This window comes from Scomber japonicus, chromosome 9, assembly GCF_027409825.1.
Source record: "Scomber japonicus isolate fScoJap1 chromosome 9, fScoJap1.pri, whole genome shotgun sequence".
In the NCBI taxonomy this organism is placed as follows: Eukaryota; Metazoa; Chordata; class Actinopteri; order Scombriformes; family Scombridae; genus Scomber; species Scomber japonicus.
The window spans coordinates 21,815,926-21,836,090 of NC_070586.1; the positions used below are offsets into that span (position 1 = coordinate 21,815,926).

The following is a 20,165-nucleotide window of genomic DNA, read 5'->3' on the forward strand; positions in this document are numbered from 1 at the left end:
ATGGCACAGCACTCATTTGAAACCAGCTTGATAATTCATTGTATATTATGTATACTACAGTATGTATAATAGCAAACGGAGCCTGGATCTGCCATAAAATGATCTAATCATATTTTTGGTAAGATCTTAAGAGAGAGCCAATATCACTATCAAAGGCTCTTATAAAATCTTTGTGACTGTATTTCACACTTTTTGTTGGTGTCAAACTTATTTTTGGAACGGTAACAATTTTTTATAACTGTACCTATATTGCTTATGTACTAGGATGCATGGTGTGCTGTGACGCCTACATAAGAAACACATGTGTAGTTGGTGAACAGCACAGACTGGATGGATTCATATATGTGGCATATTCAGTTCTGAGTGCCCCACAGCCTGGATGAGAAAGTATAATACAGTGATTTTGCCTGATCTAATAATAGTTATGGAGTTTTTGTACAATTATTTGATTTTTGACACCTGGCACAGCTATCCCAAAAAAAGACACATGCCTCATAGATTTATTTCTTGTATAAATAGATTTCTCATGTTTTTGACAGTAAAGCTTGTAAAGGTTACTTTAAAAGACCCTTTGCTAGCCATGTACAGCCTCAGTTTCATGTATCAGACATTTGATCTCAAAAGAAACTTCTATTATCCTCCACTCTTCCCTCCTCTAGCCAATCAAGTGAGGTCATTTATCTTTGGTCAAGACTATTGGCTCCTCAAATTGTTATGCCTGCTCCTCTGTCAGGTTTGAGCTCTGAAAGCCAACCAGGCATGTCTCTAATTACACCTCCTGCGTGCTGGTGCAATTCATCCAAACCTCGTCTTCGCTCTCGTCCTCAGTCCAGAACTAATCACAACCATCAGCACCACTCCCCTCATCCCCGCTGAGCACCGGATCGACCACATGAGCGAATGGAAATATATGCAAAGACCAGCTCAAAAGTAGAGCTCAAAAGTCAGACCGGGGCAACGACTTTTAAATTCTGCACGAGAAGTTTAGTGGTTGGGAATATGAGAACGAACCGGAGGGGGGGATGTTTGGGAGGTCTGAGGTACATGAGGCCATAAATGATGTCACCACAACACACCACAGCAAGATCTCTGTGATGTGGTATTCTGTTTGTGGTTTAATATACATGGGAGTGGAGGAAGTTTGAAGGTCGGCTTCATAAAATCCCCACCAACTGAGGCACAACACTCGAACCTCTCTTATGTGGTGTTGTATATGTTTATGAACTCATAACAGTGACAAATGAGCAGCTACATCATCAGAACTACTGGGAGTGTACAAAAACCACAGACTGATATATTATGAGAGAAGTATATGTAACTTAAGAATAACAGTTTTCATTGTATTTTTTTGGAGGTCAGGAACGCAAATATAAATATGGAGTGGCTACGCAGTGTGACAATGGCAATAAAGAGACTTAACCAGATTTTATAGGAGTCATATTAAAAAGTGGAACAATAGAATGAAAAGTTTAATTACTTTTAAAACAGAAATGTGAAAAAAATACTGGCGCCATGTGTTTTGCCATTTTTCTTTGTCTTATCTGAAAGAAAATTGAGTAACATTATTATTTTGGAATGTTACTTTGACAAAACAAGTAATAATAAACATTACCTTTGGGACTTTTAAACTATTTTGATATTAGACCAAATGATTCATTGGTTATCATGTTAATAAATTATTAAAATAAAGTATGTTGCACGGTTGCACCCCAAAAGAAATAATCAAAGTAAAAGGCTGAAAATAGAAATCTGCTGCGCAACTTTGTGGAGCTAACAACTACGACAGAGAAAAGTGTATTCAAAGACGTGAGGTAACTGGAATGTCAGTCGGGGGATGGTGATTTGCAGTAATACCTGGGTTGTGAAAGGGATTATCAGCCTTCCTGATGGGTCACGGATATAAATTAGGTCCATTGAACTCATCACAGCTGTATGGACCCAACAGTACCCTGAGCGTATCCGCTCTATCAATGCTGCCATTGTCCCAGCTCTGACGTCAAAACGCCAAATATGCCTCAGTACTTTCTCAGAGCCCACCTGAAGACAGTAGTTCTGTGTTATACAGTACCTACATCATGCCAATCTACATCTCTGAGCTGAGAGATGGTTAAATGCTGAAGAACAGGGAGCAGACAGGGTTAATGCAGCTTTAATGACTTCAGTCGCCGAGTGGATCAGAGATGAGCAAGATGAGGTAGATATGACCCCTCTACGGGTGAGGCGGATTAAAAAGGGCAGGATTTTGAACAGTTTTTCTTTTCTTTATCTTTCCACATGATAAAAGTTACCAAATCATTTGGCCTTAGCTTGGCCAGGAGAAATCTTTCTTCTCTCTGTTCCTGTCATTGCGTGACCTGCCAGGCTGTGATTGCGTGATCTGTCAGGCTGTAAAGAGTCTGAATGTTTGTGGGTCACTCAGTCAGCACACCAGTCCACTTAAACTACTGGTGAAGGGAAATGCCTTTGCTTTATTGGGGACAGAAGAATACTCCAGCTGCCATGGCGTGTGTGTGAGTGTGTGTGTGTCTATTTTCATCCCTAAAAGTTTTTGGGGCTTCTTTTTTTTGCGCTGCTGACTAGGCCCACTATATTTCTTTCTGACTGCAGGAAAAACAGTTTTCAATGCACTCCCGGGGGAAGTCTTGGGAAATAATAAATAAATCAGTGAGCAGAAGAGGCATTTCCAGTCCAGGAGCCAGATACATAAAACTTAACTCAGATTCAAGGCTAAGTACGTATGAACTTTAAAAAAGATTCAGCTGAAGAATTGCTGTCTTTCTTGAAGTTCACTTCCATTTATTTTAGATTTAAGAACAGAGTCAACGTCAGAAGATGCAAGTCAGCAGATGGAGCTAAAGTAATAAACAATTGTAGTTCTTCATGTATAGACAAGATGTCGAATAAATAAAACTATCACTATCACTGTGCCTCTCTATTGCCTTTGGCCTAATATTATAGGCAAGCATTGACCATAAAAACAAAGGGAGATATAATTATAATTCTTAAGACTCTGTTATTATTATTGTTACGTGGCCTGCAAGCTGTGTGCTGTTCAGTGTATGCTCTGTATGTGGTTTGCTTGCAACATCTCAGAATAATGTGCCAATCAAAATTACATGATAAATATAAATATTAGTATATATTCCAATTTAAATACACAAAGTCATCTGTGAGGGTATAATTTGTGGATTTTCTTAAACCTGAAGCACATACTGTACCAGCACACACTCTCAGAAAAGGAGAACAGGCTGAAAGAAGGAGAGAAAAAACTTCCCTCCACTGTTTGGTTTAGTTTTTCTTAGGGTTAGCTCTTCAGTACTTTTAGTGTTGTTTGGTAATTAATGACTATTATGTCAATTCCCCTGAGAGGAGCAGTGTGGGCTGCAAGGGCTGGACGCTCCCATGTCTAATCTCATCTGGAGGCCATAGCCCAGTTTGCCTCGACTTCAGCTGCTTCCAATTTGGGTTCAGCACTTGTGCTGCGCTTGTCGTTTACATAACCATGAATATCAGCTGCTGTGGCCTCTTCTGCATGCTGGCTGTTGCCTGCCTCCCTGTATGCATTTATGTGTATTTGCAGATATCCTGGATGTTGGTGTGAAAGCAACTAAATCTGACATCAAATCTGTTTTTGTGAATGAATGGGTGTGAGAGAGAATAACATATTTAACACCTGCTGTTGCGGACATAGGGGAATCCAACATGCATGTGACTGAAATAAAGGAGAGGGGCTGAATGAAAGATGTTTGGTCAGCGTGATGCCTCTGATAGCACTGCTCTGTGTGGTCTAAGAGGAGTGGGAGTGGAGGTCACCTGCTCTTGTTCAGTCCCCTCCACCCTGACCTCAGGCTGGGGTCCCTCCACTCACAGCTACTAAAGCCTGCTGCCACTAAAGCAGCTAATCACACAGAACAGCTGCATCCCTCACTGTACAAATCCTCAACACCTCGCTCTCCCACCCACATATTCACTCTGGCAGTCAGACAGACAAATATACCGGCGTCCACGCACTCCCACTCTCCCTTTGCTAATGGTGAGCTGCAGCGGCCTGATGTTTAAAGCACAGGGTTTAGTGTGTAGGCCTGTGATAAGCCACACTGAGCTGTGAAAACACAGATTACATTTCTACGGCTTATTACAGACAGCGCGCCTCTGCCTTCCAGCCATATCCGTAATTGCGACCCAAAAACCACAGCCTCCGCTTTGCTGCGAGATACGGCTTGATGGGGACCCCCGCGGCAGAGCTTTGACAGCCGTGCTAATTCAAGTCTACGTTCCCCCATATGTTCTGCTGTGCAGTGGCCCATTACTGCGATAAGCTGCAGCCACATTTCTTTTAAGTGCTTTCCTCAAAAAATGTAAGTGTGTCATCCTCACACTTTTAGGGTTCAATCAAGAAAATCAGAAAGAGGGCAAAATTCCAAAACATGTATTTGTTACAGTTTTCTGCAACTGCTGAGTCTGCAGTCAGCCTTCGCTGCTGCACCGCATGTTGATGCTGACGCAACCTGTATGGGAGTATTTGAGAGCCAGTTCTAATGTAATAATGTGTTTTTCTTAGATACATTTGATATTCTCATATCACCAAATTGACTCTAAATGAGGTATAATTTTGATATTTGTGTTTGATGTAGTGTAAGTTGGACTATCCCATCTGAAAACATGCATTCACTTACTTGCAATGCCAAAGCCAACCAGGCATACGTTAAATCCCTGTTTCTGGCAGGCTATGAAAGTGCCTCCATCTGCAAATACTTAGAGATTTTTTTCTCAGACTCAATCAGAGATAAAGACCATTGTGTTCCAGGTCCAGGAGTAAGACAATATCTCCCAAACCCCATAGAAAACAATTAGGACCTAGTAATTACACCATGAGCCTGGAATTTCAGCCAAGTCCAGAGGTCGAGGTGAGGAAGTAAGAAAAAGAGAGTGAATGTGAAAGGTGCCTGTCCGATGCAGTGTTATCTTACTCTGCTTGCATTCTGATGGAGTGAGTTTGTTTATCAGCCTCAGTGTGATGTAATGTTTTGCTTTTGGAGCCCTTGGGTTGAATGTGATAGGCTAAAAATCACCAGAAGCCTGTGTATGACTGAATGACAGCATGGTGGGATTTCACCCCATAATGTTTTCTCATTTATCTGTCTCAGTTTTGGAAACACATATCCAAAACTTGAACAGAGACATGTTATCTCTGCTTCGGACTGAACCTGTTGATTTACATATGTTGACCAGTTGACTGGCTGGATGGACACAAGAGAAAACAATTCTCTCATCCCCATGCGAAATATAACCAATGGCTATGCTGTCAGTTTATAATGCACTTCCTTTCCTCTCTTGCACTTTTAGGCAGACCCAAAGTCCTGGCAGTATGGACATTGTTGAGATCTGCTGTAATGCAAACCAGCTCTGGGAGTCAGACACGGCCAGGGGCTCTTGGGGTGGCCTGGTGAGAGAACCGTGGAGATAAAAGCAGGGTGGCGTGAGTAAATGAGCGGATCCTACACATTTTCTACAGTCTGTGAAAAGTAGACAAGCAGGGGAAAATGAATGATGGAAGTGGAGGTATATAACCAACACTGGACCTCAAGAGAGGTCTTTAAAGATGCATGTATCCGGAGTTAGCAATTTACAACCGCAGGAACTTCCCCCAGGTACTAAGAACCTTTTGAGGAACTGTTCCTCTACCTGTGTATCCATCGGAGGGACCAGGGTCTAGAGATTGTTTTACTCCCCAAAAAAGTTGCTGCTCAGGATGGAGGGTAGTATATTCAAAAAGTACAGCAACTTTGGGGACAGGGTTTGCAGGGCTAACTGTTGCTGATTGGTCCCAGTGCAGCTGCTTCAACATGTGAGCTGCTTTATTAGTAATACAAAGACATACTCTGGTATCAAGGACCAGTTTAGGGCAAGCAGAGGACATTTCTCTTCGTTAACGTTAAATGTAAGGTGTTGTCAGTTTCCTGATTCAATTTTAAAAAGAAATGGCGCGACTGAGTTGAGAGCACCACAAGTGAGAGAGCGTGGAGGTGGTCGAGTGCGGAGAGCGAGCAGCGGTAGAGAGAACCAAGCAGTGAATGAGAGAAATAAAACATTATTTTCTGATTGTGTCACAGCAGTGATGTTCTAAAGCAGAAATAAATAACTATCAAACACTCAACAGATGTTGTACTGTGGACGCAGATAATCTTAAATTTCAGTTCACTTCCTCTGCATTTCTCTTTTTATTCAATACATCCAACTCATGCAGCAGTAAATACAAAGAACAGGACAAATTTGTGTTGTTGTTTCCTCATGTGCTAATACTGCATCTCGAAATTCCTCAGATGTGGTAGAAATACAAACAGTACGGCATTACAGGGACTTAAAACGTTCCAAATTTAGTCACTGAGATTAGTTATTCTAGGTCCAAAGTACTTAAAATACCTGGAACTTTTGGTGGAAATGGGGCTTATGAGATTTATGAGATCTTAAGTTGTTTTGATGTTTTGCCTAAAAAGTAGATTTTGATAAGCACGGTAGGATGATGTTTATTATTTTATATTAAAGATGTGATTCCTTTACTGAGCCTTTTTATTCAATCTCAACCCAGGGTCAAACAAGTGCTCACACATCTGAGAATCTACAAAGAAACGCAAAAGATCTGCAAATAGAGGCACACACAGGTATTAAGAGCCTGGATTTGAAACTTGCACCCATTGAACTACGAGTGTGGCTTTAACTTCACTTGGCAACACTATGGCAACAGATTTAAACACAATCCAGTCTCCAGCTTTGCCCGTGTGGCAAGCTTTTATTTCTCCTTTAAGCAGCGAATGAGGAAGACAGCAGTGGGGATATCAGGTTCTGCGCTGGCAAGAGGGTCTGCTCACACGGCAGGGGCAGAACAAAGTGCCGGTGGCCCTGGAAAGCATCCATGGTGCTGGAGAGTAACGGCCCAGTGAATGGGACCTGTCACTTCCACTCAGCGCCGCCTGTGATCTGAGCCACCCGGAACGACGCTCAGATAAGTAGCTAATCCCAGCATCCCTGCTGGCTCGACAGCCCCCTACTGCCATGACAACCAGAGGGGAATCTCCTCCAGCAACAACTTAATTGGATAATTTCCTCCCTGTTTGATTGTGTGTACTTCTGTCTTTGTTAAGTAAAGTCTGGGTTGTCTGACTGTGGGTGTGTTGTTTTTGTTGTTTTGGGTTTTTTTACTTTGAGAGTGGGGAAGCTCTAAAGCAAACATGAACTTCGGCACTTTTGATATGCGCCACTGTTAGCTCACCTGGGAGTGGGACCATGGAAACAGAAAACCAGCCTCTGCTTTTAGTGCCACAAAAAAGCGACCACTTCAATCACTGTAAACATTTATTGTCCTTTGTGTCACAAAAGCCTGACGATTTATGTTATACCCAGTCAAGTCCTGGGCACAAACACTCCACCCTTCTCGCTAGACTGCCAAGACATGGGGGCCAGTGCCAGGGGAAGTCATTATACACTGGGAGTGTGCATATATGTGTGTGTGTGTGTGTGTGTGTGTGCGCGCACTTACGTGTGTGTGTGTGTGTGTGTGTGTGTGTGTGTGTGTGTGTGTGAGTGTGTGTGTCCGTATGTGTGAAAGAGAGAGACTGTGTGTGGTGGGCAGCTACTGTACTTGAAAAAATGAAAACAGCAGTGCTTGCATGACACTTTAAGAGGACGAAGACTAAGTTCCAGCCAGACCATAAAAACTTAAAACCACACAAAAGAATCAACCCTTACACACTACAATGACTCAATGAGCACATAAAAACTGATTAATAACGTGGAGGTATCGGACTCGGCCTGAGGAGGCTGAGGGATCTTATTTCTCAGCTTCATTTAGAAGACAGAAGCAGCCTTATGTAAGCTTAATGGAAATTACTCCTGTTTCATATTACCCATACACGTGTCTTAGAAGGCACATAAGCCAGACATACGACAGCAATACAAAACAGAGGGACGTAGATGATGCAGATGGCGACAAAGAAGTGAGCTTGAAGAAAAAAAAAGGTGACGGAAAAAGAGAAATAAAGAGAAAATTGTATGACAAGTCAACCTTGTCATACATCCTGTTTCTCTTTATTAATTTGTATCAGCTATTGTATAGGTAATGAGTGTATTTGTCTATGACTCCCTGTAATATCTCCTTCTGTCTGGACTTACCTTCTTCACAAGCAGGGCCGCTGAATCCTGGACAGCATTTCCATTCCAGAGAGGTTGCAGTGCGATACACAATTTTATAGGAAGGTCTGACCACGGTCCGGTAGCTGGAAAACATACAAGTGTGTGTTCAATATGTAGTAGTTGGACTCTTTTCCAGGTGAGTGAAAGTAGTTATGACATAATCGCAATCGGAGAAATTGCATCTCTTGTAGTAACTTACTACCACCAATGCCAGAAGGTGAAGAAGAAGCATTTGCTCTTTAAATACACATAAGTAACAATAAACATTCTATATTTTTCTTACATTTTAACATATCCCATGAAAAGACCAGAACCAACAATGAATGATCAAACATAGACTAGCCTGTGAAGAATGGCTAATATGTTTTTTGTCTTTATTCGAAAGTAGCTGGCATAGAGGCTGACAGGAAACAGGGAGAGAGAGGGGAATGACATGCAACAAAGATCCCTTGCTGGAGTTGAACCAGGGATGTTGCGATTATGTAGCGTGTGCGGTATCCACTCGGCTAACCAAAGCGCTCCTAATACATTTATTCAACTTTGTCTTTGACCTCTATTGTTTTTTTTTAAAGTATATCTTTTGGGGCTTTTTGCCTTTAATGTACAGGTTTAGTAGAGAGAGACAGGAAACTGGAGGCAGAGAGGGGGGAATGACACGCAGGATAGGACAACTCGGTGTGGGATTTGAACCGGGGTCGCCTGCAGTGAGGACTGTAGCCTCAAACACATGGGGAGGGTGCTCTACCCACTGAGCTAAACACCGCCACAACCTCCATTGTTATCCAAAAACTATAAAAAATTAATTGGCAACACTATTGCACTGGGATGTTCCTATATTATCATGAACACACACACAGTATGATTCTGAGTCAATCACACATATACTGTCCTGCTGCTGTAAACTCATTAGCTCATCAAAAGTGTATTTATACGCGGCTGAAAATAGTCCCCAACAAATACATTATTTACTCCTGTTTGGGTAACATTTGCTAAAACATTACATTTTGTGAGCTATTTATGAAGACTGAAAACTTTAATAGTAATATATGGGCTTAGGGTTGAGTGTCACAAACAGGGTGGGGACACCATAAAGATGAAAAAACAAACAACTTATTGTCGGCTTTGGTATTTTCATGTTAATTTGTTGACAATAAAAACAACACAGAATAGAAGGGTTAGGGTTAGGGTTAGGGTTGGTCCCCTTCGCTGTCTTACCTGCCTCCTGTACACCCCTGCGGCCAGCGGCATGTCTGGTAGATGCGCTGCAGGATTGTCCCATTCTGTACCTGGCAAGTCACTGTCTTAGTGACCGTATGAGGGCACCAGTTCCTAAATGGAGAAAGAGAAACAGAGTGAATGAAGCACATAAATGCAGAGTGCAGAATAGAATAATCAAGATCAGCCACAATTTATTACTATTAAATATGAGAAAATCTGATTTTCAAAGTGAATAATTCAAGGAGGAAGAGTGTATCTTTTAAGACACATTTAAAGAAGTAAACCAGCCATGGAGTCACATTCAATACGCTGTTGTTTTCTCATTGATTCTTCCCTCCCTTCCCCCACCCTTTTCTTTTTAAACTCCTTTATGGTGTTTACATGCTTTTAAATCGGCCACGAGATCTGCATTGTGGGCTGTATTTACACTGACATCTCTATCTATCTCTATCAATACACATCTATTTCCATTCAGCTTTCAGTTTAAAGTCACACGGGAGGGGCTTCGTGAGACATTACCAGAATTGACCGACGCTTTAAAGGAACTGACCTGCCGGAAAAAAAGCTTAAGTAAAGGTCAGATGTGATAGTCAGGATATGATCACTTAGAGCAGAGAGTCATGTGTACTTACTGACATTCTTCTCCAAGTTCTTATGCTGCCAGAGGCAATTTAAGAATGATTTTTTTTTTGGTCAATAGAAAAGTACAGATATAGCATTATACCTCCACTGTTACATACAGTCACAAACGTATGTGAAGGATTAATTTAAGGAAACTGAGAGCTAATTGGTTAGGTTTAATCTTCACCAAGAACTCAATTACCCCTCTAACAAGAGAAGATATCTGATCCTGATAGCACAGAGGCAGTCACAGTCTTATGGGTCAGATAAAATGATGATAGGATCATTAAACTGAATGACTTACTGATGTGTGCTGTTATCTTCCATTCGTTAGAAAAGACACATAGATAAGAAAAAGAAAAACAAGCTGAACAAGGCTTCAAAGGCCAGTCTGATCCCATTCCTTAGCTCTTTGAAACAAAAAAACATGGACTCTAACATATAGAAAACACACTGAAGCAATGAGAGCTACCATATGTTATTATTATTTTATTTACTATGAAGTGTACAAATACCATGATTACCTTCGTTTGGCTATAACTGGAGGAAAACATGGAAAACAATTACTATAGCTTGTGTTTACACAATAAATAGATGCATGGAGAGGGGGCTCTATGCCCAAACCACAAAGGAGACCGTGTGGCTCTTAGCACAAAACTGCACTTTGTGTGTTCTGCTGCCAGTGCATTTGCAAGAGTGGGAGGGTTTTCCCACCAAAGTCTGTTTGTCAATATGTGAGACCATATGCTTGTGTGAGTATGTGTGTGTGAGAGAGAGGGACCGTTTATACTAAAGGAAACCGCCAAAGGCAGAGGATGCAAAGCAGCCCTGAACCAGCTCCCATTAACAATCCCCACATGTTGTGGTGGCCGCACACACAGACCTGAGCCGGCGAGGAGGAGCACCTCTGAGAAAAATCTGCTTCTACTGCAGCTCCTCAGAGATATTTCCCTTTGACTAGGTCTCATCTAACGGTTATTCACATCAGTATTCAATCACTAATGTTTTTCAACGAAACTATTACGAATTTATCCTCTGGCATAATTATATTTTGCAGTTACAAAAGTTACATTATCCAGTTAGAGTTCAAATTAAAAAAGCTTGAGTCAAACACTGCATATTTCAAGAATTAGGAAAGGTAGGAAAAGATAAAAGAGTGTGAAAAACTGAAACACAGTTTGATTTAATCATAAATCTCATAAATGTTAAGAAAGTGGGGAATTGATCTGCCACATGTTATTTAAATACAGACCCACCCTTCATGTATCTTAGCATATCAATCTAGTGTAAGACTATAAAAATGAACACAGATCTATATGATTGGCATATGATTGCTTTCTCGTGTCCAGAAAAAAGCTCTAATCATCAGGGGAAAATTATAGACGTTGAAGGAGCTGTGGTCAGGTAGAGAGATGTGGGGAGTAGGGGGAGTCTCCCCCACCACTTATCCTCCAGACCCAACAGATAAACATCTGAGTTTCCCAGGCTGAGGGGAGGTTTCACCTGGGAACAGCTAAGATTGTCACCAGGGGGTACATGTGGGGGTAGCTTTTATGGTCTTCCTCACTCTCTTTGCATTGCACTTATGCAATTACCAAAGAGGAAACGCCAGCCGCTGTTGCTTTAGTGAATGTAATAACAAAAGCAGTGGGCATAACATAATTTACAATTTCCCAAATAGCTTGACAGCCAATACCTGCATTACCTACATAACTTACTGAAACTCACAAGACATAATAAGCACAAAAAAACAACACTGTCTCCAGGGTGGATTTGAGGATATACTCCTTTGATGTTTCTTTTGGCTCAGAAGCTTAAAGATAATTGTATTAACTGAGCACAGGTAACAGTATTATCTCCTCTGGGATCTAAAAAGACTAAAGATTAAAAATTGGTCATACTTATAAGCCCTTCATCAAATAGCACCTCATTTTGTTGCAGAGACCTATTGCACAATGCTCCATTGATTTTAGTTGTTTTGATATTAATGGACACAGGTGCTTGGTGCTCTCAGTCCGTCACTCTAAGGTGTTTCATAGTCAACACCTTCCTCTGACTGGAGACGTCCTTGTGTTATGAAATGTGAAACCCACCAGCACCATGCTGTTTCCCTGGCAAAAGCACCGAGCAGGTCCTCAGTGAGTATCAAGTCTCTATGCACACATGGCACACTCAGAACGCTAAATAAATCATCAACCATCTCTCACAGTCAAACACAGCCACAGCCAACTGCTAACAAAGAAATCCACAATTTTTAAGGGAAGGAAAAATCACAGCTTTGGTCCATCTGCTCCTCAACGCTACTGATGCCAAAGCAGTAAAACATTAGAGAGAACCAAAAACCCTTAAATGAATGCAAATGGTGATGGAGAGCACATGAACTTGTCAAAAAGGCTTATGTGCCGTGTCCTTGTTTCTGTGTGTGCCCTAATTTCCTCTTGTACACCATGTAGCCTGCATCTTTCATGATGACACTACTGAGCTAAGTTAGTGCACTTCCAGCAGTAGGGAAGCAGCGGAAAGGAAGAGGCTGGGAGCTGAGCCGTGTGAACAGACAAGAGGGCAAAACGCCGGTCAGACTGAGTGAAAAACGTCTCAGTAAACTCCTCTTCATCCATCCGTCTATTCACGTACTGTGGGAGGAGGAGGGCTGACAGCTCAAAGTTATGTTTGAGAGATGCAGCAGGATAGAAATCTGAAGGAATTTCTCTAGATTTTTGTCTGTGGGAAAAATAGTTGGAGGAGAACAAAGGACAAAAGACAGATGTGGCAAACGGCCAGGCAGAGGAGAGGAGAGGAGAGGAGAGGAGAGGAGAGGAGAGGAGAGGAGAGGAGAGGAGAGGAAAGAAGAGGAGAGGGGACAAAGGTCATTTTATTATAAAGGGCATGCAGGGGGAGCTTCCCATGGGAACAAGGAAGGAGAGGGAAAGACAATTATGAAGCAGTGTTGGTCCCACAGGATAGAAGAGGGACGAAAGATAAATGTGGTGCAACAACAAACGACAATGAGAAAAACAGCATACAAGGCACAGTGACATTAATGAATAGAGAGGGAGTCATGATATGCAGCTGCTGGAAAAACAAATATAATTAGAGTGACTGATAAGCAGAATTTGAAAAATAAATTAAATCAACAAGAGTTTAATTCAAGTTGCATTTCAAGAATTAGTAAATGAGTGGTTAATGAGGGTGCTGGAGTTTTTTCTATACAGCAGTATCAAAGCTACCGTTTGTTTTCCATCTGCATGTGAGGACAGTGAGGATAAATCAAAGCCCCACAGAAAGGTACTGAAGGTCAGGGCTAAGTGACTCTTCACAGCAGCCACGGAGGAACAAAGAAAACTCTCATTTGTCTTTGTCTGTTTTGTGCTTTTAGGTTGGGACACCTGCAAGCTCTGTGTGTGTGTGTGCAGATATGTGCATCTCTAAGTATTTGGGGTTGGAAGCAAAAAAAGGGACTAAAGAATCCACTTGTATCACGACTGTGGCCTCATACAGCCTGATCACAGCTCATGAATAAACCATCATTATGTAGCTTAACTGATCACTTGTAATGTTTGTCTAAATCAAATGATAACCCTAACCCTGTACAGTAAATAATCCATAAAATGATTACCAAAATTTTTAGATTTTAATATGTTTGATCAAAATAGTGTCAGATCATTTTTTGTGAATCGACTAATCGATTAATCCACAAATTGTTGCAGCTCTGGTCACCAAAGTGTACAAGCTCTTTAATTGGTGTCTGCTTTCAAACATCCATGAACATTTTTCTTTAAGCACATACATTATGTGAATGGTCAAATGCTTTAAGCCACACTGGGCTAAGCCACTGGAATCCCTGCCATCTCCATTCCCATGCTTAAAGAAATGTGGGTATGGTTAAGATGGGTGAGGAATGAGGGCCGCCAAAGGGCTCAGACTGCCTGTCAGACCATGACAAGTTCTCCGAGGGAGGATAAAGAAATGGACGAGACAAGAAATAAAGAAGCAGCTACCTCTGTAACCCCCCGGCGTACTGAGCTTATGTAGTTGTTAAGAGTGACAAGGGTGAAAGAACACTTTATCAGCTCCTCTACAGAGCGACCCCACCAGTCGAGAAATTACTCAAGAGGTGTTAATCCCATTTGATTTGGGTAATCACTGTGTGAAGATGGCCTGTATAAGAAGACATTCCCATTAAAGGGTTTCATGTGATGAACTTCCTTCCCAGTGTGCTAAAATTAATATTTATTTCCCCTTTAAATGCCTGAACCCCACTGACAAGTTCACTTTGTGTCAGTGAATGTCAACTTGTTAATGCCCATGAGAAAGGCTTGAGATCCCACCGCCACTGTTTGGCTTTGTTGACACACCATAAACTGCTGCTTTCACAGATCAGGCCAGACAGCAGGTGGACAGAGACTTTCATCTCCTCTCATGTCACGTCAAACCCACTGACCTTTCTGCCTCTGAGTGCAGTGGCTGACTCTTAAGTGTCTCCACTGCCGCTTACAAACAGCAACAAACCCACTGTAAACTCATCTCTCTTCCCAAAAAAATAAGCCCAGATGCAGTTTGAGTCCCAGCTGCTTGTGTTTAGTAAACATGTCCACAAACCTCTGGCTGTGAGTGACACGGGGAGCTCAGCGAGGGAGGGAAGTGAGCTAGTGGAGCGAGGCTGGGAGATGTGAGAGCCACCTGGACGTGCCCAAGAGAAAAGGCCTCTGGGCCACACACCCTCACCCCTCTCACACACTTCGAGCTTGACTGCATAAATATTTGTATGACGGGAAATGATGGGACAACTTCATCATTAAGCGGGTTAGTGCTCTTTGCCTGTGTGTTTAGTCTGGTGACTCCTTCAGAAACGCCCTCATCAACAACTCTGCGGTTGCAAGGAGGGATCAGTCCCTTTCATTCAGTGACCTTTTCTTCAGCTATTCATCTTGCGCACTTTATTACAGACATTAAATCTCTCTCTTACACCTATTGGAGATGCTTTCTGCCCTCTCTGCTGGGGAGGATCCACATAATTAAGCTGGTTTTGTGTGGACTGATAGTGATGCTTTCAATGAACCATACAAATGCATATCTTTGAAGGGCACCCTGACAGCTGAGAATAAGCAGATGTAGGGAGTTGTTGCATCTCCTGCTGCAGGGATCAAGAGCTCAGCACACCTCAGACAGAGGAGGTGCACACAGGAGGAGGAGAGGGTGACCGAGCTGAGACGGGAGTCAGCACAGCAATGTGTGCTGCCAGTACAGGAAAAAGGAAACCAACTGTCAGGAAGACAATAGGACCTGGTGGATGGATGGAGATGGGAGTAGCTCTACAGCGTCATGTATTGACAAGAGTATCCAAAAGGTTTAAAAATAGATAAGTTATAATGCGCACATAATAAGGCGAACATTTTGATATGCAGTATATCTGCGTAAAAAAGTGAATGGAAGTGAAAGTTCTTACCTTTTCTGATACACTGAGGTGTGAGAGGCTGCTGTCTGGTCTCTGCTCAGCTGCGTCCCGGCTGAGTAGGTTTTGTAAAGTCCTGTCTTCCAGGTGCCGTCCACAAACGTGGTCAGCCAGAGGATCAGCACCGTCCAAAGCAAACTTTTTCTGCAAAGCGCGGACACGCTCTCCCGTTGGCGCTGTCCCATTTCCGTAGCATCCAAAGTACGTTACGGCCAGAAAAAAGTTTTAATGAGGCCAACTTCCCCCCGGTAAGAAGGAAAACCGGTGAGTTAATCCAGCTCGGGTATAGAGGGAGGAAATATGTCAAACAGCAGCGGGCCGGTTGGTTAGTGAGAAGACGCGCATCCCATCCGCTAAAACAGAAAACATGCACTTCTGTAGACTGTAAAAGAAAAACGATTTCTGACTATGGTTTAGTTTGCGAAACAGCTTGTCTGAAAATCCAGGGTGAGGAAGAAAAATGCCGCTTCTCGCTCCCCGTTTGTCTCTCACAGAGATCCCGACATCAGAAAATAAACCTTGGATACTCTCTGTGTGTGTGTGTGTGTGTGTGTGCTGTGCTCCTCTCTCAGCTCTGCTTGCCTCCGTCTGTCTGTGCGCACACCGAGCTCAGTCTTCACTGCAGCGGGCATGAAACCACTTTTATAGTCTCCTCGGGTCTTTTAAAAGCACAGCCTGCTGGGTCCTTTTACCCTGCCCCGTTTCAACCTCTCACAGAGGACAATGCAGGCTCAAGACGAGAGCTATTACGCACTCTGTTTCTTCTAAATGAATTATAGGGCTGCTTCTCTGGGGCCTCTCTGAAATCACTGTGATGAGTAATTGTTTTTGGTGACCACAAGTGAATATAAAATCAAATTGTGACAGTTCTGGCCTTGTTAGATTTTGAAGTTATAATGAAAAAAGTCCATAAAGAAAGCTGTTCACTAAACAGACACACATTGGCACATTGATTGCATTTTAATGGATTCTTCCTTTGGTACAGGAATGTGACTATATTCCCAGATCACCAACATAAATTGAAGCTTAATCTACCAACCAAATCCTGTTTACAGTTCATGACAACTCGAGCCACTTTTACACTCAGATTCTCAGATTTTAACTCATCACAAATTGATCTCTTATTAACTCAAACACCAAATATGTCATCGTCAGCACAGCAGTATGGGAAGCACTTAAAACACATTTACTGTTTATCTCTATTGTTACTTGCTTTTGTTTACATTATGCTTCATCTTCACAAACAATCAAACTTTCTCTCTCTCTCTCTCTCTCTCTCGCGCGCGCGCGCACACACACACACACACACACACACACACACACACACACACACACACACACACACACAACAAACACACACACACACGCCAAAATAGCCTTAACAACCAATTCAAAACATTACTGTAACATAATGACACTTTTTTTTAACACATTATCACATTTTTAATAGTACTGTATACTGTAGTAAAATAAACTGAAGTTCATGTAGTGTAAAACATGGAACTGATAAAGAACATAGAATACAGTAAGATAATTTCAATATTTACTAATACGCCTATAACAAAACAATTTGTACATAAAGGAAGACATTACATTTATTCTGCCTCAGGTCTTTGTGGATCCATTGTTCTTTAACAAGTGAACTGACCCATGGTCCAGCTATCTATCTGATGAACCAGGTTTGGTATGTATAGACCACTTTGCTATTAAATCTCACTTTAGTAGGTTTTATTGCAACTTCTATGCATCTGAATCCAGGGGCGGATTTAGTGATCTGGGGGCCCTAATCAAACTCAGTCATGAGGCCTCCTTCATGCTTTATTTTCATCCTTTCTCTAATTGGTCTTCTAGCTGCTATAAATACTGCTGGATAATTTAGTCCGTCATATTTTCTCTGTTGATCATATGTTTTGTGTTTAAAACCTTAATTCATAAAGTAACCAGTAACAAGCTGTCAGACAAATGAAGTACAATCACAACTACAGTGTTTCCCTCTGAAATCACAGGATCTGAATTCCTAGTAGAAGTGGAGGAGAAGTAGCCTGGGTAAACCCATGCTCTCATTCTAGTGACATTCAACTTCACTCAGAAAGTTAGCATGGCCACCGAGACAAAATCTTCACCTGAGATATGGAACCAATCACAGAACGGGGAGGCGGGCTCAAGGCGATGACGACCGTAGAGGTGCAGCAACTGTTGGTTTGAAGCAGCAGTAGATTGTGGGCTAAATAAATTGGAAGGTTCACTTTGAAAATAGAACAAAAACTTGCGCTACATGACTGTAGCGCTGGCTCTGAATACGTCATCGTCGATCGTTGATATGATTGGCTGTAAATTTGTCCAGTAGCGTACAGAAGCATTTAAAAGATAATTACCATTTTTTACAACCTGGACCTTATTTCTAGCATAAAATACGATCATTTACTCACCCAGACAACTTTGGTGTCATTTGGAGTCGTTTGGACGAAATTAGCTCCAGTGGAGCGCTGCGTATCCGTATAATGCGAGTACACGAGGCACCGAAGCGCAGCCTCTATATAATGCATTATCTGCCGCGAAACTAGTTCATTTCACCAATATTTAGTTATGATACGTTAGTGCTATTCCCCTCCGAGCCCGTGGTGGCATGTTATCAACATCCGGGGTCTGTAGGTTGACCTACTAACCTCTGATCTGGATGATGTCATTTCAGATGATGTCAGATCAGAGGTTATCTATGAGAGGTTAGTAGGTCAACCTACAGACCCCAGATCTTGATAACATGCCACCACAGGCTCGGAGGGGAATACCCAACCTCAATTGTGGTAGGGTCTGGCATTATCCAGGCTATAGTAGAAGTACACTGTCCCATAAAATGTTAATATTCAAGTATAGTACATGCACTCAAAACTGTGAGCTTAATACTAGAGTAAATATACCTGGTTTCTTTCCATCATAAGGAGGTTGATTATTTCCATAGCTGCAGTCGTTTACCAGGTTTTCCCTCTGCTTCTCTGACATGAGCAGTGTTCAGGGTTTAATGAGTTAGAAGACTAACACCACCACCGTTTCATATCTAAACATGATAATAAATCTATAGCTGTTTGGGTCCCGTTTTAGTTGGGGGCTCCAGGCAATGGTCTGCATTGCCTTATGGTAAAATCTGCCCCTGTTTGAATCACAGAGAGATGATCATTTAATTAAATCATTTCTCCAAAGTGCTGAGATCCCTCACATAGACCCTGTGACAGCAGCCAAGCTCAAGTCTCCATCTTCAATTGGAGAAATTGAGATGGCCATTAGATAGATATCTAATAGACTTCTTTAAGAAATTTTAAAACCAATTTGTTCCCATTTTAAACTCTGTGTATAATGACTCAGCTAGCTCACTGTCTGAAACATTAAAATAAGCTACCATATTTAATCTGAAAAGAGGCAAAAAGCAACAGGAATCTGGCTCCCATTGTACTATATTTTTGCTCTTGAAACAGTCCTTCCTATCATAATGTCACCAGACCAGATAGGCTGTATAAAAAAATCCTCAATTGTCCCTCAACATCAGGCACCCATATAAGATCATTTATGGTCCCTCCACTCAACAAACCGAAAAGGCCTTTGATCAATTGGAGATGAACTATATACTTCATTCTCCTGAGAAATTTGGATTTGGGCCAAATTTTTTATCCTTTTTTCAATCACAATTGAACCGTTAGCTATGCAGATGATATGTTAATCTCTCTGACCCTTCCTCATTTCTAAATGTCTGGCTAAACACAGAAAAAAGTGAATTGATGCCAACAAATTTGGGAGCAATAGAATACCAATTTGTTCATATGGTGCCGTTTAAAGTGTGCATTGACAAAATAAACTATGTTGGTGTCTGGGTCACACACACATTTAAAGACCTTTTCTCATCAAATTTCCCCTCTCTCCTGTCCTCTCTTTAGAAGAATACCCACTGATGGGATCTGTCACCCTTCTCTGGTTGAATCAGGTAGAATTAACATGTGTTATCTTCATTTATCTGAATAGAAAGATTGCTTCCTTCATTTTGAATAAAAAAACCCCCACACATATGCAAAGCTATACTATAGAGACCTCATCAGCAGGGAACGCTTACACTGCCAAACTTTAAGCTCTACTATTGTGCATCAAATAATTTTGGATGGAAAGAAATAAAGTAACAGCTGTAGCTGACTGGCTAATTCCAGAGAGAGACTCTTGTAAAACCACCTCATTATTTGTCTTATTATATTCTAGTCTGCCATATTCAGAGCCTAAATAACCCAATTGTTATAGATTCTCTAAAACTATGGAAACAATTCAGACAAGACCTTGTGCATTTGCCATATATTCTATAATACGGGCGCACTTCAAATATTGATGCGGCTGGTTTGACCACGAAAAGACGCACAATGGCTCACTTGACCGCAGTCAGACCAAACTGGAGGTAGTCGGTGGGTTCGTGGTTGTCTACATCACTCGTCAATTACCTCAAACTATTGGCTCATAACAACACTTTCCATGTCTGGCACTTAGGTCTACAGCGAAAAGTTTCGTGTAGCTATCACTCCAGTCCAGGCAGTAGTAGTAAATAGTATCACACACACCATTCAAACCAATCGTGCTTAAGACTAATGTTAGAACCACCCACCTCATTAACATAAGGAGACAGAAATACAGAAATAAATAAATGTGGAAATGT

General features: G+C 41.8%; 1 protein-coding gene across 3 annotated transcripts in view; it reads right to left on the bottom strand.

Annotated features, from left to right (window-relative positions):
- emid1 (EMI domain containing 1) overlaps positions 1-16,016 on the bottom strand; it is a 55,927-nt gene extending 39,911 nt beyond the window's left edge. For all 3 annotated transcript variants that reach the window (XR_008321796.1, XM_053325831.1, XM_053325830.1), the window contains exons 1-3: positions 15,476-16,016; positions 9,406-9,519; positions 8,170-8,273 (exon numbers count right to left, since the gene is read on the bottom strand). Coding sequence is in view for 2 of the 3 variants with exons in the window: in XM_053325831.1 (XP_053181806.1) it covers positions 8,170-8,273; positions 9,406-9,519; positions 15,476-15,666 (409 nt within the window). In the remaining variant the exon portion in view is untranslated. The remainder of the gene's footprint in view (positions 1-8,169; positions 8,274-9,405; positions 9,520-15,475) is intronic.
- Positions 16,017-20,165: the final 4,149 nt, after the last annotated feature.